The sequence below is a fragment of the Monodon monoceros genome, unplaced genomic scaffold, assembly GCF_005190385.1.
Source record: "Monodon monoceros isolate NGI ecotype Baffin Bay Population unplaced genomic scaffold, NGI_Narwhal_1 Super_Scaffold_11, whole genome shotgun sequence".
Lineage (NCBI taxonomy): Eukaryota > Metazoa > Chordata > Mammalia > Artiodactyla > Monodontidae > Monodon > Monodon monoceros.
In genome coordinates, this window is record NW_021703767.1 from 48,962,979 (window position 1) to 48,987,672 (window position 24,694).

At 41.2% G+C, this 24,694-nt stretch overlaps 1 protein-coding gene across 1 annotated transcript in view; it reads right to left on the minus strand.

Moving 5' to 3' along the window:
- The window catches only part of ZBTB11 (zinc finger and BTB domain containing 11), a 40,063-nt gene extending 15,855 nt beyond the window's left edge, over window positions 1-24,208 (minus strand). Inside the window, exons 1-3 of the mRNA XM_029215051.1 lie at window positions 21,042-24,208; window positions 14,561-14,796; window positions 13,703-13,934 (exon numbers count right to left, since the gene is read on the minus strand). Coding sequence (XP_029070884.1) covers window positions 13,703-13,934; window positions 14,561-14,796; window positions 21,042-21,351 — 778 coding nt within the window. The 5' untranslated portion in view covers window positions 21,352-24,208. The remainder of the gene's footprint in view (window positions 1-13,702; window positions 13,935-14,560; window positions 14,797-21,041) is intronic.
- Window positions 24,209-24,694: the final 486 nt, after the last annotated feature.

Sequence of the window (24,694 nt, forward strand, 5' to 3'; positions counted from 1 at the left end):
ACTAACAGTTTGCATGGCACAACTAAAAATCCTGCAAGCTGCAACTAAGACCTGGCACAGCCAAATAAATAAATATTAAACAAACAAAAAAAAAGGATGCTCATCATTGCTAATTATTAGAGAAGTGAAAATTAAAACTACAATGAGGTACCACCTCACACTGGTCAAAATGGCCATCATTAAAAGTTTACAAATGGGTGCTCAGAGGGGAAAGATGGCAGAAGAGTAAGACGCAGAGATCACCTTCCTACCCACAGATACATCAGAAATACATCTACACGTGGAACTCCTAAAAAACACCTACTGAACGCTGGCAGAAGAACTCAGACCTCCCAAAAGGCACGAAACTCCCCACGTACCTGGGTAGGGCAAAAGAAAAAAGAATAAACAGAGACAAAAGAATAGGGACGGGACCTGCACCAGTGGGAGGGAGCTGTGAAGGAGGAAAGGTTTCCACACACTAGAAGCCCCTTCACTGGCGGAGACTGTGGGGGGCGGAGCGGGGGGAGCTTTGGAGCCGCTGAGGAGAGCGCAGCCACAGGGGTGCAAAAGGCAGAGCAGAGAGATTTCCACACAGAGGATCGTTGCCGACCAGCACTCACCAGCCCGAGAGGCTTGTCAGCTCACCTGGGAGCTGAGGATCCCGCTTCAGTCGGAGCGGAGCGGAGCGCAGGGAGAGGACTGGCGGCGTGAACACAGCCTGAAGGGGTTAGTGCACCACGGCTAGCCGGGAGGGAGTCCGGGAAAAAGTTTGGACCTGCCGAAGAGGCAAGAGACTTTTTCTTCCCTCTTTGTTTCCTGGTGCGCTGAGGAGAGGGGATTAAGAGCGCTGCTTAAAATAGCTCCACAGACGGGCGCGAGCCGTGGCTAAAAGCACGGACCCCAGAGATGGGCATGAGACGCTAAGGCTGCTGCTGCCGCCACCAAGAAGCCTGTGTGCGAGCACAGGTGACTCTCCACACCTCCCTTCCGGGGAGCCTGTGCAGCCCGCCACTGCCAGGTTCCCGGGATCCAGGGACAACTTCCCCAGGAGAACGCACAGCGCATCTAAGGCTGGTTCAACGTCACGCCGGCCTCTGCCGCCGCAGGCTCACCCCGCACTCCGTACCCCTCCCTCCCACTGGCCTGAGTGAGCCAGAGCCCCCGAATCAGCGGCTCCTTTCCGTCCTGTCTGAGCAAAGAGCAGTCGCCCTCCAGCGACCTACATGCAAAGGCGGGGCCAAATCCAAAGCTGAGCCCCTGGGAGCTGTGAGAACAAAGAAGTGAAAGGGAAATCTCTCCCAGCCGCCTCAGAAGCAACAGACTGAAGCTCCACAGTCAACTTGATGTACCCTGCATCTGTGGAATACATGAATAGACAACGAATCATCCCAAATTGAGGAGGTGGACTTTGAGAGCAAGATTTATTATTTTTTCCCCTTTTCCTCTTCTTGTGAGTGTGTATGTGTATGCTTCTGTGTGAGATTTTGTCTGTATAGCTTTGCTTTCACCATTTGTCCTAGGGTTCTATCCAACCAGTTTTTTGTTTGTTTTTCTACTTAAAAAATTCTTTTTAAATAATTTTTTATTTTAATAACTTTATTTTATTTTACCTTACTTTATTTTCTTTTATCCTTCCTTCCTTCCTTCCTCTCTTTCTCTTTCTTCCTTTCTACTTTTTCTCCCTTTTATTCTGAGCCATGTGGATGAAAGGCTCTTGGTGCTGCAGCCAGGAGTCAGTGCTGTGCCTCTGAGGTGGGAGAGCCAACTTCAGGACACTTGGTCCACAAGGGACCTCCCAGCTCCATGTAATATCACACGGCAAAGATCTCCCAGAGATCTCCATCTCAACACCAACACCCAGGTTCACTCAATGACCAGCAAGCTACAGTGCTGGACACCCTATGCCAAACAACTAGCAAGACAGGAACACAACCCCACCCATTAGCAGAGAGGCTGCCTAAAATCATAATAAGTCCACAGACACCCCAAAACACACCACAAAACGTGGACCTGCCCACCAGAAAGACATGATCCAGCCTCATGCACCAGAACACAGGCACTAGTCCCCTCCACCAGGAAGCCTACACAACCCACTGAACCAACTTTAGCCAATGGGGACAGACACCAAAAACAACGGGAACTATGAACCTGCAGCCTGCAAAAAGGAGACCCCAAACACAGTAAGATAAACAAAATGAGAAGACAGAAAAACACACAGCACATCAAAGAGCAAGATAAAAACCCACCAGACCTAACAATGAATACGAAATAGGCAGTCTACCTGAAAAAGAATTCAGAATAATGATAGTAAAGATGATCCAAAATCTTGGAAATAGAATAGAGAAAATACAAGAAACATTTAACAAGGACCTAGAAGAACTAAAGATGAAAAAACAACGATGAACAACACAATAAATGAAATTAAAAATACTCTAGAAGGGGGCTTCCCTGGTGGCGCAGTGGTTGAGAGTCCACCTGCCGATGCGGGGGACACAGGTTTGTGCCCCGGTCCGGGAAGATCCCACATGCCGCAGAGCGGCTGGGTCCGTGGGCCATGGCTGCTGACCCTGCGCATCTGGAGCCTGTGCTCTGCAACAGGAGAGGCCACAACAGTGAGAGGCCATTATACCGCAAAAACAAACAAACAAAAATACTCTAGAAGGGATCAACAGGAGAACAACTGAGGCAGAAGAATGGATAAGTGACCTGGAAGATAAAATAGTGGAAATAACTACTGCAGAGCAGAATAAAGAAAAAAGAATGAAAAGAACTGAGGACAGTCTCAGAGACCTCTGGAACAACATTAAAAACACCAACATTCGAATTATAGGGGTTCCAGAAGAAGAAGAGAAAAACAAAGGGACTGAGAAAATATTTGAGATTATAAATGAAAACTTCCCTAACATGGGAAAGGAAATAGTTAATCAAGTCCAGGAAGCACAGAGAGTCCCATACAGGATAAATCCAAGGAGAAACATGCCAAGACACATATTAATCAAACTGTCAAAAATTAAATACAAAGAAAACGTATTAAAAGAAGCAAGGGAAAAACAACAAGTAACACACAAGGGAATCCCCATAAGGTTAATGATCTTTCAACAGAAACTCTGCAAGCCAGAAGGGACTGGCAGGACATATTTAAAGTGATGAAGGAGAAAAACCTAAAACCAAGATTACTCTACCCAGCAAGGATCTCATTCAGATTTGATGGAGAAATTAAAACCTTTACAGACAAGCAAAAGCTGAGAGAGTTCACCACCACCAAACCAGCTTTACAACAAATGCTAAAGGATCTTCTCTAGGCAAGGAACACAAGAGAAGGAAAAGACCTATAATAACAAACCCAAAACAATGAAGAAAATGGAAATAGGAACATACATATCAATAATTACCTTAAATATAAATGGATTAAATGCTCCCACCAAAAGACACAGACTGGCTGAATGGATACAAAAATAAGACCCATATATATGCTGTCTACAAGAGACCCACTTCAGACCTAGGGACACATACAGACTGAAACTGAGGAGATGCAAAAATATATTCCATTCAAATGGAAACCAAAAGAAAGCTGGAGTAGCAATTCTCATATCAGACAAAATAGACTTTAAAATAAAGACTATTAGGGCTTCCCTGGTGGCACAGTGGTTAAGAGTTCGCCTGCCGATGCAGGGGACACGGGTTTGTGCCCCGGTCCGGGAAGATCCCACAGGCCGCGGAGCGGCTGGGCCCGTGAGTCATGGCCGCTGAGCCTGCGCGTCCGGAGCCTGTGCTCCGCAACGGCAGAGGCCACAACAGTGAGAGGCCCGCGTACCGCAAAAAAAATAAATAAATAAAGACTATTAGAAGAGACAAAGAAGGACACTACATAATGATCAAGGGATTCATCCAAGAAGAAGATATAACAACTGTAAATATTTATGCAGCCAACATAGGAGCACCTCAATACATAAGGCAAATACCAACAGCCAAAAGAGGGGAAATCGACAGTAACACATCATTGTAGGGTACTTTAACACCCCACTTTCACCAATGGACAGATCATCCAAAATGAAAATAAATAAGGAAACACAAGCTTTAAATGATACATTAAACAAGATGGACTTAACTGATATTATAGGACACTCCATCCAAAAACAACAGAATACACATTTTTCTCACGTGTTCATGGAACAGTCTCCAGGATAGATCATATCTTGGGTCACAAATCAAGCCTTGGTAAATTTAAGAAAACTGAAATTGTATCAAGTATTTTTTCTGACCACAACGCTATGAGACTAGGTATCAATTACAGGAAAAGATCTGTAAAAAACACAAACATATGGAGGCTAAATAATACACTACTTAATAACGAAGTGCTTATTGAAGAAATCAAAGAGGAAATCAAAAAATACCTAGAAACAAATGACAATGGAGACACGACAACCCAAAACCTATGTGAGGCAGCAAAAGCAGTTCTAAGAGGGAAGTTTATAGCAATACAATCCTACTTTAAGAAACAGGAGACATCTTGAATAAACAACCTAACCTTGCACCTAAAGCAATTAGAGAAAGAAGAAGAAAAAACCCCCAAAGTTAGCAGAAGGAAAGAAATCATAAAGACCAGATCAGAAATAAATGAAAAAGAAATGAAGGAAACGATAGCAAAGATCAATAAAACTAAAAGCTGGTTCTTTGAGAAGATAAACAAAATTGATAAACCATTAGCCAGACTCATCAAGATAAAAAGGGAGAAGACTCAAATCAATAGAATTAGAAATGAAAAAGGAGAAGTAACAACTGACACTGCAGAAATACAAAAGATCATGAGAGATTACTACAAGCAACTCTATGCCAATAAAACGGACAACCTGGAAGAAATGGACAAATTCTTAGAAATGCACAACCTGCCAAGACTGAATCAGAAAGAAATAGAAAATATGAACAGACCAATCACAAGCACTGAAATTGAAACTGTGATTAAAAACCTTCCAACAAACAATAGCCCAGGACCAGACGGCTTCACGGGTGAATTGTATCAAACATTTAGACAAAAGCTAACACCTATCCTTCTAAAACTCTTCCAAAATATAGCATAGGGAGGAACACTCCCAAACTCATTCGACAAGGCCACCATCACCCTGATACCAAAAGCAGACAAGGATGTCACAAGGAAAGAAAACTACAGGCCAATATCACTGATGAACATAGATGCAAAAATCCTCAACAAAATACTAGCAAACAGAATCCAACAGCACATTAAAAGGATCATACACCATGATCAAGTGGGGTTTATTCCAGAAATGCAAGGATTCTTCAATATATGCAAATCAATCAACATGATACACCATATTAACAAATTGAAGGAGAAAAACCATATGGTCATCTCAATAGATGCAGAGAAAGCTTTCGACAAAATTCAACACCTATTTATGATAAAAACCCTCCAGAAAGTAGGCATAGAAGGAACTTTCCTCAACATGATAAAGGCCATATATGACAAACCCACAGCCAACATCGTCCTCAATGGTGAAAAACTGAAAGCATTTCCACTAAGATCAGGAACAAGACAAGGTTGCCCACTCTCACCATTCTTATTCAACAAAGTTTTGGAAGTTTTAGCCACAGCAATCAGAGAAGAAAAGGAAATAAAAGGAATCCAAATCGGAAAAGAAGAAGTAAAGATGTCACTGTTTGCAGATGACATGATACTATACATAGAGAATCCTAAAGATGCTACCAGAAAACTACAAGAGCTAATCAATGAATTTGGTAAAGTAGCAGGATACAAAATTAATGCACAGAAATCTCTGGCATTCCTATACACTAATGATGAGAAATCTGAAAGTGAAACCAAGAAAACACTCCCATTTACCATTGCAACAAAAATAATAAAATATCTAGGAATAAACCTACCCAAGGAGACAAAAGACCTGTATGCAGAAAATTGTAAGACACTGATGAAAGAAATTAAAGATGATACAAATAGATGGAGAGATATACCATGTTCTTGGATTGGAAGAATTGTGAAAATGACTCTACTACCCAAAGCAATCTACAGATTCAATGCAATCCCTATCAAACTACCACTGGCAGTTTTTACAGAATTAGAACAAAAAATTTCACAATTTGTATGGAAACACAAAAGACCCCGAATAACCAAAGCAATCTTGATAATGAAAAACGGAGCTGGAGGAATCAGGCTCCCTGACTTCAGACTATACTACAAAGCTACAGTAATCAAGACAGTATGGTACTGGCACAAAAAACAGAAAGATAGATCAATGGAACAGGATAGAAAGCCCAGAGATAAACCCACGGACATATGGTCACCTTATCTTTGATAAAGAAGGCAGGAATGTAGAGTGGAGAAAGGACAGCCTCTTCAATATGTGGTGCTGGGAAAACTGGACAGGTACATGTAAAAGTATGAGGTTAGATCACTCCCTAACACCATACACAAAAATAAGCTCAAAATGTATTAAAGACCTAAATGTAAGGCCAGGCACTATAAAACTCTTAGAGGAAAACATAGGAAGAACACTCTATGACATAAATCACAGCAAGATCCTTTTTGACCCACCTCCTAGACAAATGGAAATAAGAAACAAAAATAAACAAATGGGACCTAATGAAACTTCAAAGCTTTTGCACAGCAAAGGAAACCATAAACAAGACCAAAAGACAACCCTCAGAATGGGAGAAAATATTTGCAAATGAAGCAACTGAGAAAGGATTAATCTCTAAAATTTACAAGCAGCTCATGCAGCTCAATAACAAAAAAACAAACAACCCAATCCAAAAATGGACAGAAGACCTAAATAGACATTTCTCCAAAGAAGATATACAGACTGCCAACAAACACATGAAAGAATGCTCAACATCATTAATCATTATAGAAATGCAAATCAAAACTACAATGAGATATCATCTCACACCAGTCAGAATGGCCATCATCAAAAAATCTAGAAACAATAAATGCTGGAGAGGTTGTGGAGAAAAGGGAACACTGTTGCACTGCTGGTGGGAATGTGAATTGGTACAGCCACTATGGAGAACAGTATGGAGGTTCCTTAAAAAACTACAAATAGAACTACCATATGACCAAGCAATCCCACTACTGGGCATATACCCTGAGAAAACCATAATTCAAAAAGAGTCATGTACCAAAATGTTCATTGCAGCTCTATTTACAATAGCCAGGAGATGGAAACAACCTAAGTGTCCATCATCGGATGAATGGATAAAGAAGATGTGGCACATATATACAATGGAATATTACTCAGCCATAAAAAGAAACGAAATTGAGCTCTTTCTAATGAGGTGGATGGACCCAGAGTCTGTCATACAGAGTGAAATAAGTCAGAAAGAGAAAGACAAATACCATATGCTAACACATATATATGGAATTTAAGGAAAAAAAAATATCAAGAAGAACCTAGGGGTAAGACAGGAATAAAGACACAGACGTACCAGAGAATGGACTTGAGGATATGGGGAGGGGGAAGGCTAAGCTGTGACAAAGTGAAAGAGTGGCATGGACATATATACACTACCAAACGTAAAACAGACAAATAGTGGGAAGCAGCCGCATAGCACAGGGAGATCAGCTTGGTGCTCTGTGACCACCTAGAGGGGTGGGATAGGGAGGGTGGGAGGGAGGGAGACGCAAGAGGGAAGCTATATGGGAACATATGTATATGTATAACTGATTCACTTTGTTATAAAGCAGAAACTAACACACCATTGTAAAGCAATTATAGTCCAATAAAGATGTAAAAAAAAAAAAAAGTTTACAAATGGGAATTCCTCGGCGGTCCAGTGGTTATGACTCTGTGCTTTCACTGCTGAGGACCGCTGCTGGTTCAATCTCTGGTCAGGGAACTAAGATCCCGCAAGCCATGCTGTGCCACCGCCCCGCCCACCACCAAAAAGTCTACAAATAACAATTGCTGAAGAGGGTGTGGGGAAAAGGGAACCCTCCTACACTGTTGGTGAGAATGTAAATTGGTGCAGCCACTATGGAAAATAGTATGGAGGTTCCTCAAAAAACTAAAAATAGAGTTGCCATATGATCCAGCAATCCCACTCCTGGGCATATATCCAGACAAAACTATAATTCAAAAAGATACATGCACCCCTATGATCACAGCAGCACTATTTACAATAGCCAAGACATGGAAACAATCTAAATGTTCACTGACAGATGAATGGATAAAGATGTGGTACATATATACACAATGGAATATTACTCAGCCATAAAAAAAGAATGAAATAATGCCATTTGCTGCAACATGGATGGACCTAGAGATTATCATACTAAGTGAAGTAAGTCAAACAGAAAAAGACAATACCATATGATATCAGTTTTATGTGGAATCTAAAATATGACACAAATGAACTTGTGTATGAAACAGAAAGACTCACAGACATAGAGAACAGACTTGTAGTTGCCAACAGGGAGGGGGAGTGGTGGAGGGATGGAGTGGGAGTTTGGGGTTAGTGGATGCAAACTATTATATATAGAATGGATAACAGCAAGGTCCTACTGTATAGCACAGGGAACTATATTCAATATCCAGTAATAAACCATAATGGAAAAAATTAAGAAAGAATGTATAGGGGCCTTCTCTGGTGGCGCAGTGGTTGAGAGTCCGCCTGCCGATGCAGAGGACACAGGTTTGTGCCCAGGTCCGGGAAGATCCCACATGCCGTGGAGCGGCTGGGCCCGTGAGACATGGCCGCTGAGCCTGCGCGTCCGGAGCCTGTGCTCCGCAGCGGGAGAGGCTGTGACAGTGAGAGGCCCGCGTACAGAAAAAAAAAAAAGAAAGAATGTATATATATGTATAACTGAATCACTTTGCTGTACAGCAGAAATTAACACAACATTGTAAACCAACTCTACTTCAATAAAGAAAAATTTGGTTATCAGGCAAAAATATTGGGTTTTTGTTTATCAAGGTACAGTGTACGTACAGTATTACATAACTTTCAGGTATACAACATAGTGTTCCACAATTTTTAAAGGTTATGCTCCATTTATAGTTACTGTAAAATATTGGCTATATTTTCTGTCCTGTATAATATATCCTTGTAGTCAGGTGTTCTTTAAGAGTAGTGTTGAGGGACTTCCCTGGTGGCACAGTGGTTAAGAACCCGCCTGCCAATGCAGGGGACACGGGTTCAAGCCCTGATCCAGGAAGATCCCAAATGCTGTGGAGCAACTAAGCCCGTGTGCCGCAACTACTGAGCCTGTGCTCTACAGCCCATGTGCCACAACTACTGAGCCCGCGTGCCACAGCTACTGAAGACTGTGTGCCTAGAGCCTGTGCTCCACAACAAGAGAAGCCTCTGCAATGAGAACCCGTGCACCGCAACAAAGAGTAGCCCCTGCTCGCTGCAACTAGAGAAAGCCCACGTGCAGCAACAGACCCAACGCAGCCAAAATAGATAAATAAATAAAATTTTTAAAAAAGTAGTGTTGAGCAGGCACCACTGATTGACTGCTATTGACTAGATTATTTTATAACTCTAAAAATTAATTTACAGAAAAGTAATTGCAAATGCAAATGAAATGTGAAAGATTAAGAAGCTTTTTCTATCAGGGTAGGAAAGATAACTCCAAAACTTACAGTTCATTTCTCTATAGAGTATTAACCAATCTGTTAGCAAACTCATTTTGAGCAAATTCATTCCTCTGGTTGAAAGACAATATATACAATTCTTTTCTTCAGAATTCTATTAGAAACAGTTTTAACATCTTACTGGTTTCCTAAATTAATCATATAAAACCTTGTACTATAGTATTTGTTAAGTTAGGTTTTTAACATTTAAAAAATTATGCTTTGGCATAGGGCTTAGGAAAGTTTTTCTGTAAAGAGCAAGATAAGCAAATATTTTAGGTTTTGTGGGTCACTAATTTATGTAGCAACTATTCAATTCTGCCCTTGTAAGCTCAAAAGCAGCCACAGACAATATATAAATACATGGGTGTGGCTGTCTCCCAATAAAACTTTATTTACAAAAGCAGGCAGTGGGCCACCCTACAAGTTATAGTCTGCCAACTTTTTTTTAAAAAAGTCAGTAAACCTCTAGTAAAAAAAATTCAGAAATGAGAGAGAAGGCAGAAGGAATGAAAGAGACAAATCTACAGTCACTGGAGGCATTTAGAAGAGAATATTAAAAATTTTGTGCTGGAATTCCTTGGCAGTCCAGTGGTTAGGACTCTGCGCTTTCACTGCTGAGGGTCCAGGTTCAGTCCGTGGTCGGGGAACTAAGATCCCACAGGCCGCGTGGCACCACCACCACCAACAACAAAAATTGTGCCAAGAAACTTGAAAATTTAGATGAAATGGACATATTATGGCAAAACTTTCTATAAATTACTCAAGATGAAATAGAAAACCTAAAGAATTCCCTAACCATTAAACTTGTCGAATTAGTACCTAAAAATCTTCCCCCAAAAGTCCAGTCAATTTTAGCCATCATTCTACCAAAAATTAAGAAACAAATAATTCTAATCTCATAGTAACTACTTCAGTGCATGTAAAAAATTGGAGGGAATACACAATCTATAAGACTAAACCAACTCTGATATCAAAACATGACAGAAACAGTGTGAAAAAGGAAAATTACTCATGAATACACTTGGAAACAGTCTAACAATATTAGCATTCTAAACCAAACACAGCAGTTTGTACAAAAGATGATATATTATGACTAAACTGGATTTATCTCAGGAATGAAAAATTGAGTTAACATTAGTAAACCAATGGAATTTCCCACATTAATGAAAAAAATAAAGATGGTCTCAACGGATACAGAAAAAGTATGTGGTAAGTCCACACCTATTTCAGAGGGAATTTCCTTAATGTTAAAGGGGGTAAAGGGTTATCTATTTAAAACATTCACCAAATAATATACTTCATGGTTAAAAAAGAAAAAAAAGCATTCCCATGTCTTTCTTTACCATGGGAATAAATGAACCCTCTATCACTACCTCTATTTAACTGCTGGGGTTCTTTTGAAGTCCTAGACAGCACTGTAAAGCGAGAAGAAAAAAGTTCAAAATATAAGGACTGGAAAGGTAGGGGAAAAAAACATTACTATTAGCAGATAATATATTAATATATTCAATATTTGTTTTATATGGAAAATCTCAAAGAGTATAAATGTCTGAATGACTAGTAGTCATTCAGACATTTATCTATAGATTGTTTGTTGATTCTATATACAGTATTACTATATACAGTACTCTATATACAGTACTACTTTGTTGATTCTATATACAGTACTACTGTATATAGAATCAACAGCTACCAAAAATAAATCAGAAATAATATAATTTTAAGAAAACAAATTATAATAGTATCAAAAAGTGTAAACTACCTTAGAATAATCTAACAAAAGATGTGTGAGACTTTTATGGAAAAACCTCTAAAACTTTATTAATTTGATGTAATCCCTAACAAAATACATTTTTCTTCTTTTTATGGAAGCAGACAAGCTGCTTTAATAGTTTATATGGAACAGCAAAGAGTTATGAATAACTAAGACCCACCTGAATAATTAAGGTGGGAGACTTTCATTATTATAAAGCTAAGGTCATTAAGACCAAGCAATAATAGTGTGAGAAGAGACAACCAATAGACTGGAAAAAAGCTTATAATCAGTACTTAACATGTGAAAATGTGTTTTTTAAGAGAATTTGCATGGCTGATGGGTAGGAAGAGAAGGGAGTTTTCACTAAATGGTTCTGAAACAAAATGGGAAAAAATGAAATCAAACACCTATCTCACACCATCAAAAAAAAAATTCCAAATAGATTAAAAGTTAAATATGAAAGGAAAACTATAAGGCAGTATATGAAAATATCTTTACGACTGAGTAGGGAAGAATTTTTTTTTAAAGCATAAACAACATAAAGGAAAACACTGATGAATTCAACAACCATTAAACTAGGTAATTAGAAAACAGATGTCATTTATCATTGCTTTTTTATACATTACACATATTTTATAATTAGTCTACTAAATATTTAAAAATCAAACAAAATTTTTGACAATGTCTACTTCACCTGCTATTGGTTTACACCATATTTGCTGAACAATATATAAAAATAAGCATATGGAATGAAGAATAAATGAGATATTTTGTTGGAATAATAGAATGCTGTGCTGCAGTTATTTGGGGGCAGACATTTCATTTGCTATTATAAGCTGCTGAGAAACTGGAAAAGAGCAACACACTCTTCTTTCTGCTTCAGATGCATAAAAGATGCATGAGGGGGCTTCCCTGGTGGCGCAGTGGTTGAGAGTCCGCCTGACGATGCACGGGACACGGGTTCGTGCCCCGGTCCGGGAAGATCCCACATGCCGCGGAGCGGCTGGGCCCGTGAGCCATGGCCGCTGAGCCTGCGCTTCCGGAGTCTGTGCTCCGCAGTGGGAGAGGCCCTCATACAGCAAAAAAAAAAGAAAAAAAAAAGATACATGAGGGCTTCCCTGGTGGCGCAGTGGTTGAGAGTCTGCCTGCCGATGCAGGGGACGTGGGTTTGTGCCGGGTCTGGGAAGATCCCACATGCTGCGGAGCGGCTGGGCCCGAGGCCACAACAGTGAGAGGCCCGCATACCGCCAAAAAACAACAACAACAAAAAAAAAGATGCATGAAAGATAAGGAAAAAATTCCAAAGCTAACACATCAAGACTACACTTGTGATAGGTTTTATTATTCAGATGGCCCAGAATAAGATGTATTTTCTCCTCTGAGTCACCAAAGTAAACATCACGAATCTAGGATGTAATGCAACTCTATGCTCTGTAAAAGTTTTTGTTCACCACTGTATCCCCATAGCCCAGGCCAGTTCCTTGCAAACAATGGATGCTTCAGAAATATTTTTTAGTAATTAAACATATAGCTACTGTTAAGGAAAAATATATGAATTTGTCTTTCCAGAGAAGGTGAGTTTTAACAAGTATAAGGTAGAAAAGGATCAGTGGTTAACTAGGTAAGTATTTATATATCTGGATAAAGTCATTTTTTTGTTTAAGAAAGGGGAAATGACATTTCACACAGTGGTGTCAGTAATTCAAGAATTACAGCAAACTAATATTATGAGGAAATGTATAAATAAGGTTACCTATTTTAATGCTTCCTAAATTTTCATTTGTTGACTCCTAAGCCAATACATAAATTCTAGTGAGGCCAAAAGAAAGTCAAATTATTCATTTAATAATAATAACAACAACAGCAGCAGCCCCAAAGAAACGAAAAAACCACACCTGGAATTCTGATTATTCTATATTGACAATTTGATTATCGAATCTAATGAATGACGATTATTAATCTTAAAAAATGAAAAACAACAGACCTACATAAGTGCTCTACAATTTCATGTTGCACAACGTAAGATTCAGGCAGTCAATTTTAAAGTAATATATTTACTTAGTGTAATAACACTGGTGCAATTATGGATTTCTCTCAAACTGTTTTTAACAGTGTAAATCCCAGAAATTCTACTACTGCTACAATCATCTCCGCTAACGGATAGTGACAGGAAATGACAGCCTTTTCATAACTCTATCCTGGAAACCCTACTAAAAGGAAGGACCTTACAGTTCAGCTTAGTCTGTTTCTGTAAGTGGGCTTCTCTCACTTGAGAATAGAACCTGAGTTTGTAAGATATACACACCCTCTTCCAGTATATACTTATTAACAAAAAACAAGAATATCAGAAAATTCTTACCAGAAAGATCCACCACTGCCTCATGACTGGAAACAGCTCCTTTCTCAATAAAAAGATCTCGAAAATATTCGCTATTAGCTGACAGAACAGATTTATGAGCTTTGTACTCTTCTCCTTCAATTAACAAAGTAACATCACAGAACTGGTTAGAGAGTCTCTGTTCATTCAGCTGTCTTAAGACAGCCTGACAATGTTTTGGAGAAGAACGTTTCACCACTCCTTTGGTGTCAACCTATCAAAATAAGTTTGAGACCAAGAGTTGCATTACATATCATCTGTATTTTTACCCTTAACAGAATTTAAAACAAGACACATTATTCCCTTGTAAAAGATTCCACTAATATGAAGAAATAACCTGATCTTTATTACCTATGTATTTCAATAAAAAGATACGTTGTTCTCACTATCTTCTGCTATGTTCATTCTACTTGACCCAATGAAAATCTGCATCTCACTTCTTGCTGCCTCCTCTTATTAGTCAGAAATTTATTTGATAATATAAGAAACTAATGCAGGCAAAAAACAAAGACCTAGTCAGCTTAATTTTACCTTGCTGCATGACCCAGAGACTGCTTCCAGAAATGTATTCTGTCTACCTGTACTAATATACTATTAAAAAGAAGAGAGGAGGAGTAATTAACAACAAACCAACAAGTTACATTCTGATGAGAAGAAACAACAGGAATACTTATGATTAAGGAAGAGGCAGTATTAGCAAACTTTTAGGGCACATAACAACATGACAATGACAGTGCCAAAAGGGAAGCAGTTTTAGTGGTTTAAGAAAAAATTCAGTTAAGACTATAAATACTAACACACTAGTTACCAATGTTAAGCTGAATGGAAAGTTCCACTTACAAATACAAGTTCATGTTTGGATACTGGCTTCTTTTTTGCAGGCTTGGAAGCTGTAGTTGGAGGCGAAGTAAAGTTGCTCAGGTCATCCTCTGATTCATTACTTTCTTCTCCAGATTCAAGGTCTAGTCCCAATTCTTCCAACATTTCTGAAGTATCTGATATAGGACGGGATCGATCTAGTTTCTCCTGGCATTTGCTACACTGTTTAATGTAATCTTTGACTTGCTTTAATATACCTACAATGAAACAAAAATTAACTAGTTAAATTTAATACTGCTCTCACGTGAAAACTGAAGATTATACTGTTCATTATTTAATCTGTGTATACTAATGTATATTCAAGTGCATGTATACAGACACACACATGCCCATAAAGTATGTAGAGTGAATTATTTAGAATTTAAGATACATTTTTTTCAAAGATATGTTATAATGACAATTTGTCTCCATGCCGAAGTAGACTGTTTTGTTGTTCACTCTTAGTTATTCACTTACTCACTGTACGATTATGTAGTACCATCCAATCTCCATGTGAGTTTCAACTCACTCATGCAATAGGAACTATATGAAATTGCCAATATCAACTGTTTTTGACCTTCATAAACAGTAATATAATAATGTGGTTCACGCTAATAACTCTCCACCCTACTAACATCAGGCTTCACCACGCAATTAGCTTTGGCCAATGAAATATGAATGAATATGATGGATGCCATGTGTCACTAGAAGCTTTAAGAAGCAATGTTTCCCATCAGTTCCCTGACTTATGTCCCCTCTGTCAAAGAGCAGCATGTTCCAGATGGATACTGCCCTTTAGCCTGAAATGTAGATGAAAAAAACAGGTGGAGCCAATCTGCAACCTGAAAAGGACCACAACCAAAACTTGTAATGAGTGTAAAATATATCTCTTGTCTTTGAAAGCTATGAGGTTTTTGAGTTTTATTAAATAACAGTATACGCAATCTATCAAAAGTTGATTATACACGAGCCACTCATAAAACCCTACTCTGAATTTCAACTTTTTTCTTTTCTTTTTTTGCGGTACGCGGGCCTCTCACTGTTGCGCCCTCTCCCGTTGCGGAGCACAGGCTCCGGACGCGCAGGTTCAGCGGCCATGGTTCACGGGCCCAGCCGCTCCGCGGCATGTGGGATCCTCCCGGACCGGGGCACGAATCTGTGTCCCCTGCATCGTCAGGCGGACTCTCAACCACTGCGCCACCAGGGAAGCCCCTTGAATTTCAACTTTCAACTCAACATGTTGGGATGGGGTAGGAAGCAGGGAGGAACACTTAACACACACTCCCCCCTCTCCATCATACTTGTAAGGGAGGACCAATTAATTCCCATTCTACAGAGAAGGAGAATGAAGCCCTAAGAGGTAACCTGTCCAAAGTCACACCTAGTAAACTGCATAAGTGGGCCTCCAGAAGTCATGTGACTTTCAGGATACTATGCTACTTACCCAGGAACACATTTATCCATCCCTGTGACAGAAACTTCTTCCCCCACAATCCCCAAGTAAAATGCCAATGAAAAGGCTGTTAATTAGCTAAAATGATACAGAGGTATATAGAAAATTCCTGAAAAGAGTTTCAAGATGATAAATTATACCAAATTACTTGTACTTCAACCTTCAGATAGTATTTAAGCAATATTTCTCAAATTGTATTATATCCCATACTTACTAAAAGAAGTACACACTGGACTAATAAATTCGGAAAATTATATTCTCGGGACTTCCCTGGTGGTGCAGTGGTTAAGAATCCGCCTGCCAATGCAGGGGACACAGGTTCAAGCCCTGGTCCAGGAAGATCCCACATGCCGCGGAGCAACTAAGCCCATGCGCCACAACTACTGAGCCCGCGTGCCGCAACTACTGATGTCCGTGTGCCTACAGCCCTTGCTCCTCAACAAGAGAAGCCACTGCAATGAGAAGCCCACTCACCGCAACGAAGAGTAGTCCCCGCTTGCTGCAACTAGAGAAAGCCCACGCACAGCAACGAAGACCCAACGCAGCCAAAAATAAAAAAAATAAAAAAATTTATAGAAAAAAAGATATTAATGTATGACAGTCGATCAACTGTCTGAAAAAATCATCCTATCATATTTTAGGAGTCCTTTAACTCTAGTGTTAGTGTTTTGATGGGATGCATCTTAAATCTAGCTTTACAGATTCATGAACCTGGCCTCTTTAGCTTGCCCAGAGCTGATTAAGCTGAAAGAATCTGACTCAAATTAATCACTGAAAAGACATAAATGTGTAAAGACAGTTAACTTACTATTTTAAGAGTGGGTAATTACCACAAGGGGTAGAAATTACTTTATGCAGGAAAATTTGAATCCACTGACTAGCTTTGTGATCATGTCCAAGTCACCTAACCTCTCTGTGCCAAAATGGGGATAAGAGCACTTACCTTCACAGCATGTTATAATGATAAAATGTTAATATATAAATCACTTTGAACAGTGTCTGAGACAAGGTAACTACTACGTAAGCGTTAAATGATGCTCAATGGTCAACCTCCATAAAAACGTCCACATAGGGGACTTCTCTGGTGGCACAGTGGTTAAGAACCCACCTGCCAATGCAGGGGACACAGGTTCAAGCCCTGGTCCAGGAAGATCCCACATGCTGTGGAGCAACTAAACCCATGTGCTACAACTACTGAGCCCACGTGCCACAACTACTGAAGCCTGCACGCCTAGAGCCTGTGCTCCGCAACAAGAGAAGCTACCACAATGAGAAGCCTGTGCACTGAAACCAAAAGAAGCCCCCACTTGCCGCAACTAGAGAAAGCGCACCGCAGCAACGAAGACCCAGTGCAGCCCCTCCCCCCAAAAAGAAAGTCCACATAAAATACCAAATTAGCATTAAGAGGTTCTTTACTGAGCATAGACTTAGTGGGTAAACAACCTCTGATAAAACAACTCGAGGAACAGATTCTCACTCTAGAGCAGCGTTTCCCAACCTCAGCAGTGTTGACATTTTGGGCCAGATGATTCTTTTTGAGGGGCAGGGAGGGGTGGGTAGGCTGTCTTGTCCTGTGCACTGTGGAATGTTTAGGAGCATTCCTGACCTCTACCTAACCAGACGTCAAGAGCAGCCCCTCAAACACCACCACCAATTATGACAACCAGTATTGTCTCCAGACATAGTCAGATGTTCCCTGGGAGGCAAAACTGTCCAGGATTGAGAACCCCTACTCCGGAGATCTGCCAAACTGAACAATTTGCTCCTGTTAGCTGTTCAAGAACTTCCCTCCCTCCCTATCAGTGATGAGGCCCAGAGAATTGTGGCTCCTATTTCTATTTCTCCACACATATTAGTCATTCAGATTTTTTTTTTTCAAAGAGGTTACAAAGTGATCAGTTATAGCTGTATTAACATAGATCCAGTTCTTGCTGGGTTTTCAGAAATTACACCCTCCTCTTCTAGATTAGATAATGTCAGCATCAATTTATCCCCATAAAACAAATCAGTTCTTAGGGTAGGAACCTCTGCAGATGGCTAATTTAACCTATTACATAATTTTCGTAGTTTAATCTTTTTTCCTACTAATTTAATTTTCTCTTCACATTTTGCATTAATTGTAGATCCCCGTAAGTCAGCATTTGACTGAGGCAGGGGAGAGAGTCATTTATTTTGAAACTCCAGCATATAACTACAATACAGGATAAAATAAGGGGTTGAGAGGGTGAGACTATCTACTAACATTTTACGTTCTGAAATAAATTTGCTATATGTCAACTTTAGGCACTGAGCCAGTTTTTCACTGTGCTCAAACAAGTGAAGTTGCTACAAACTTGCTTGATTACCAGGATATAATGGCATTGCTTATGATGGCAACATTCTAGAAAAAGCAGCATAAATAATAAATCCCAGTAAACTACCCCTGACTTTGGAATCGTTTTTTTCTTGGCATCTACACTGATTAGATCTTATTAATTCCCAGATAAACATCTACAGGGCTTTGGAGTATGTTTGTTATAAAAAGGGTCCATTTGTAGTGTATGACACATTAAAAACTGATAGTTAAAAATGTTTTATCAGCTATGAGTTCCAGGTCCAAGAATGTTTATTTTTCTGTCTATGCAGCGTCGTTAATTTTTTTTTTCTCTTCCTTTTGGCGGTCCCAAGCAGCATGAGGGATCTTGGTTCCCCAACCAGGGATCGAACCTACGCCCCTTGCTGTGGAAGCGTGGAGTCCTAACCACTGAACCACCAGGGAAGTCCCCAGTGTTGATAATTTTAATAGGCCTACAACAAACAAGTAAAATGAGCAAAGTGTTAATGTAATAAACATCAAAATGAATAGCTAATAATCGAGGGCAAACTTCTCTGATGCTTACTGACTATGAATTCTCATTTTAAATGAAAAAATATTAAAATAATAAAAATAATGATATAAAATAGTATCATAAACCCATTACATATTAACAAAAATAGCATTTATACGAAAAATACTATTTACCAAAACATAAAAAAATTAGTGAGAAAAGTGTGCTACTTTACATTTTTGCAAGTCTTTTTAATGCGTGGTTTAACAGAAGACAGATTATCATATATGCATTCAATCTATTGCCATATTATCACATGTCATGTAGCCTCTGGAAAACGCCAGTGTATACTTGTGATACAATAAGTAGAAAGGCAAATAATGCCTTAGTATTATTATGAATATAATTTTGACTTTGGGGATTCTCTGAAAGGATCTCAGGGCCTCCCTGTTCAGGGGTTTAGTACCAAATTTAGAGAACAGCTGTTCTGGACATTTAAGGACTTCAAAAGTCTACTTATCCACAAATGTATCTCTCATTAAAAAAAATAAACATCAACATAGTCTCAGGTTTTTTTTTTTGTCTTTTAAGACACTGCACACTAAAACAAAAATCAAACAAACAAAATACTGGATTAGATTATCACTCACAGATAATCAATTTAGGGAAGGAAAATTCTGAACACTAAGCCCATTTAGCACCATATAATAGTGATTAAGAAAAGTTTGAAATCCCAAAGGTCAGCTCCTGGTGCTTTTAGTTTTTCCATCTGTAAAACAGAAACATAAATGTTTCCATCTTACAAGGTTTGATGAGGATTAAATACTATGTAAAAATAAATTAAGTGCTCAGCACTATGCCTGCATGTAAAAGCTTGATCCGTGTTATCTTTAGCTATAATTATCGTTTTAACATGTCATAAAATATTAAACCTGAGACATTTGTTCAACAAAACTATGTCTGACCAAATCAATCCTAACAAAATGCAGCAATTACTCCATATTTACCCTTCAGTCATGTCGCTATAGGAATTTAAGTCAGATATTGGTTTAAAATATAAAATAAGGAAAAGCTTTTAAGAAGAATATAGAGAGCTGGACTGTTTTTGAAAACACGAAAAAATTATTTAAGATGCAAAAAGACCTGTCCAGAAAAGTTCATATTCAGTAGTCTAACTTCCTTACTCACAGATTAAGTTCCATAAGTTAATTTCTGCAGAACCATACGGAATCGTTCCTGACGAAACCTCTTCTATAGGCCTGCAAACTTTTACTAATTATAAACGAACGGTTTGAATATTCATCAACTTTTTGGAGAGTGAGGACGGTAAAAAACAAAAACAAAAACCCGAAGGACCCTTTTTCTCCTTCCCTAACCTGGTTCCCAAGGAGTCAAACTTTAAAGCCACACTCCCGGACCATAACAGTCCCAGAAACCTCATCTTTTCTGGGTATACATAATGACTCAGTGTCCAAATCGCTCTTCACTACAGCAAACGGAAGAATATTAAAATACCCAGAATTGAGAGTACCTGCTTTTAAAATTCTTGTCCTAAAAACTAGGCTCAAATGACTGTTTCCACACAGTCACTCGAAATCACTTCTGCACACAACTGTATGATTCCTTATTCACGCCGCAGTAGCACAAAGAGGAACCCCGGCAAGCGGATCAGCAGAAGCTCAAACCCGTGGGCCATCACCCTAGCGGAACGCACTGCAGAAAGCGGCCGGGCTCTGGGCGGACCGCGCCGCTCCCAAACCATCCGCACAAACAGGATTTTTAAACGCACACACACAGCACCTGCAACGGCCGCCCAAGAGCGTCCGCAAAGGGAAAAAGCCACCGCCTCCCGCGCCGCCGAAGGAGGCGGGCCCAGCGCACCCGCGCGTCCCGGCCCCTCCCCGCGGCTGGGCCGGCCCCCGGGGAAGCCCCCTTCGCCCCACCCCGGGCCAGGGCCCGCCCCCAGCTTCCCCGGCCTCCTTCCTGTGGGAAGTGCGGCTCCTTTCGCGTCCCCCACCCTCTCGGCTCCGCCTGGCAGCTGCTCCGCCGCCGGGCAGGGGCTAGGCTGGGCCCGCGAGCGGCGTCCGGGAGGAGGGTGCCGGACCCTCACACTCGCGGGTGCCCAGACAGGCCCGCCTCTGGTTGCGGGTCTTTTCTGGAAGCAAGCCGCCCGCCCTCCCCCTTACCGCGGGCGAGGTCTTACCTCGCCACCAGTACGTCTTGGACAAGTCGTGCCAGGTCTGATGCTGGGTGTGGTGAGTGCCGCCCGGGCCCAGGTGCGCAGCCTCGATAAGCCCCCGGCGCCGGTCGGGCTGCAGCACCACCTCCAGCTCGGCGAAGGTCTTGCGGTGCCGCTGCCTCCGCTGGTAATACAGCGTTCCGTCGCGCACCACGTAGCAGGCGGCCGCCTTGCGGATTTTACGCTTGACATTACCCTCGGTGCCCGGCGCGTACGGCTCGCACTCGTTCGTCAGGTAGCGCAGGATGGCCTGGTAGCTTTCCTCGCTTGACATCGCTGACGGCGGCTCCCCGAGGGCGCCTGTCAGTGGCAAGGGAGGAAGACAGCGCACTAGTTCCGGGCGGATGCAACAGCAGTGGCGGCACTGTAGGGAGGACTGGCTGTGTCTGTAGTGAGTACTCTTCGAGGGCGCCCGCACCGTGGAAGGAGAACTGACGAGTTGGTAACCAAGAGGAACTGCACTTCTCCAGCGCGCGGGATCCGCTCGCGACTGACAAAATGGCTGCTGCACCACCGGAAGTGACGCAAATCAAGGGCAGTGGGTGAGGGGGCTAAGCCCTGATTGGAGCGCAATGGCTTTCTGGCTTGATCTAGCCGACCAAGTGACGTTAGGACTGCGGACGGACATTTTGGTAGCGGGTAGGCCCTTCCTGGGAAATCGAAGTGGTTTTGAGCAGACATCTTAAGTCCTGGCAGTTTCCCTTTTTGTTTTTCCCTTCTTTCCCAGGATCTGAGCACGTGTAGGAGGCGGTGGTGGGCAGTTGTTAATCCCGTGGGAGATACCCCAAGGTGTAAAGGAGTCTTTTTGACCCCGCCTACATTTTGAGACACCCGACAACATAAAAGCGCCAGATTTTGAGGCCCCTAGTATAATATTAGCCTTTGGATGTAAGACCAAAGAAAGCCCTTTCACATGGAAATGTAGCTTCCAGTTAAGTGTTATAAAATCTAAATCCCTCCGTGATAGGAGTTAATGTAATTTCTAAGCGACTGCTGGTTCCTAACTACCCATGGAATAGTCATTTTTCTGGAATGATCAGCTTATGTATTGACGATTTTTTACCTATGAAGGTAGTCATGTTGGCAAGGAGTGAGGAAGATCAGCTAGCAGTGTTTTCTTACAGCTTTATTTGCATATATTTTTACATAAACTTAGGGGAAAAAATTCTCCATTTTACACCCAACATATACTGAATGCACAAAAGGCCGAGGCGGCTCAGACTGCGCGGTGCTTTATTGGAGCCTGAAAACTCTGGGCCAACCCTCTCCTAGCCTAGAGTCTGCAGTCACTGAGTGAGGTGACCCTTTGGAGATAGGTGTGGACAGATGGTGAAAACAGTGGGCTCAAAAAGCAGGATGCAGGACTTCCCTAGTGGTGCAGTGGTTAAGAATCCGTACTTCCAATGCAGGGGATCCGGGTTCTATCCCTGGCCAGGGAACTAGATCCCGCATGCAAACTAAGAGTTTGCATGCCACAACGGAGGAGCCCACGAACCGCAACTAAGACCCAGCGCAACCTAAATAAATAATTAAAACAACAAAAAAAAGCGGGATGCACTCAGTCTCCCGGCACTTGGGGGTGGGGATTGCAGGAATTTCCAAACGGCCCGGTTGTTTGAGGCAGTTGAACATTCTAGCTGTAGGTACATGAGCTCCCAGGCCCTGAGGAAAGATAGAACTACCAGGCCTTAAGGCCACTCATTCCACAGACTACAGCTGGGTGAGGGAGGAATTAGAAGATGGAGACACACCCCTGCTCCCAAGGGGTGGGGCACCCAGAATGGATTTCCAAATCCACCCTCCAAGGGATGTATATGTGCTGGGCCAGCACCACCAGTTTTGCTGTGAAATAGACTTCCTTTAAAACAAAATTTAATGTGGGACTTTCCTGGTGGTCCAGTGGTAAGAATCCGCTTTGCAGTGCAGGGGATGCGGATTCGATCCCTGGTCAGGGAACTAAGATCCCACATGCCGCGAGGCAACTAAGCCTGCATGCCACAACTACTGAGCTTGCCCACCTCAGCTAGAGCCTGCCTGTCCAAACTAGAGTCCATGCACTCTGGAGCCTGCGCACAACTAGAGAAAACCCACCACCACAACTAAGAGCCCACGTGCCACAACTAAGACCCGATGCAGCCAAAAAAATAATAAAAATTAAAAATAAACCTTTAAAGAAAACTAACACATTAAAAAAAAACTAAATTTAATGTAAGTAGATTAAAATTTTAGGTAAACAAGTTGTGGACATGGCTAAGAGAAGCTAAGTTAGTCGAAATCCCTCCACACCCAAATCAGTTTCTATCAAAACACACCCCGTGAAAACAGAGAAGCCCACTGAAACCTGGGATTCTCTTCTGTGCCTTTGGGCCAATAGAGAAATGTTTTAGTAAAATGTTTTTTACACGTGGTCCAGTGGTCTTCCTGAGAAAAGCTAAACTTGCTGTCCTGTGAGAACAAGTATTTAGTGTTTAAACTGTCCTGAGCTGCAAGCTGTTCAGGACTCAAAGGTAATCAGAATGGGCAGTTCCATTTTAAGGCATTTAGACGAAAAAAGCAGTGCTTTTAAGGGGACATTTTGTGTTCAGAAGTAAGAACATGTAGCTCTGCATTCACGTTGGGTATTTTGACTGGCTTTTAAGCTTTCTCTGTTCACAGCTGCATGACCTCTTTTTTCATATATTTTTTTAAAATCACAATAAAAAGGGTTTTTTTCCAAACAAAATCTAAGCAAAAGCCAGCCAACCAGCTTACCTTGTATATGTATATTTACTTTACACACCTTTTCAGTTTTCAAGTCCTCCAAAGACTGTTTTATCCCCAACACCTAGACCAATGCCTGAATTTAACAAGCACCAGATATAATCATTAATTCCATCACCCTGGATAGAATGGAGGTGAGGGGCAGTGTTGATGTATTTTACCTTCACATACTATTCCTATGTATAAAAAGCATGTTTCTCAAGAGGATGTACCTTGTTCATCGTTTCCTTGCAACTTAGCAGTGTGGTACGTAAGATGATCTGCTTTTTGAAGAAGTGCAAGCCAATTTTTTTTTTTAATTTTTAATTTATTTATTTATGGCTGTGTTGGGTCTTCGTTTCTGTGCAAGGGCTTTCTCTAGTTGTGGCAAGTGGGGGCCACTCTTCATCGCAGTGCACAGGCCTCTCACTATCACGGCCTCCTGTTGCGGAGCACAGGCCCCAGACACGCAGGCTCAGTAATTGTGGCTCACGGGCCCAGTTGCTCCGCAGCATGTAGGATCTTCCCAGACCAGGGTTCGAACCCGTGTCCCCTGCATTGGCAGGCAGATTCTCAACCACTGCACCACCAGGGAAGCCCTGCAAGCCTATTCTTAACAACAATTACAATTACTATTTTCTTTACCACATTTATGTAAAAGAAATTGTATTCATTTAAGCTTATTTTCTGGAAGCAAGAGCAGATTATACAGGTGATAGTTCTAAGTAGTTTTAACTCAGCTATAAGCTAATCGTTAAAAGGTGAGATACTAGTGAACCAAAAGGCATCCCCAATATGAAATAAATGTGTCTATTATGGAGAAGGGTAATTTAACAAGAAAATAACTCATTAAGAAGGCTTCCTTTCTGCAGACAGAA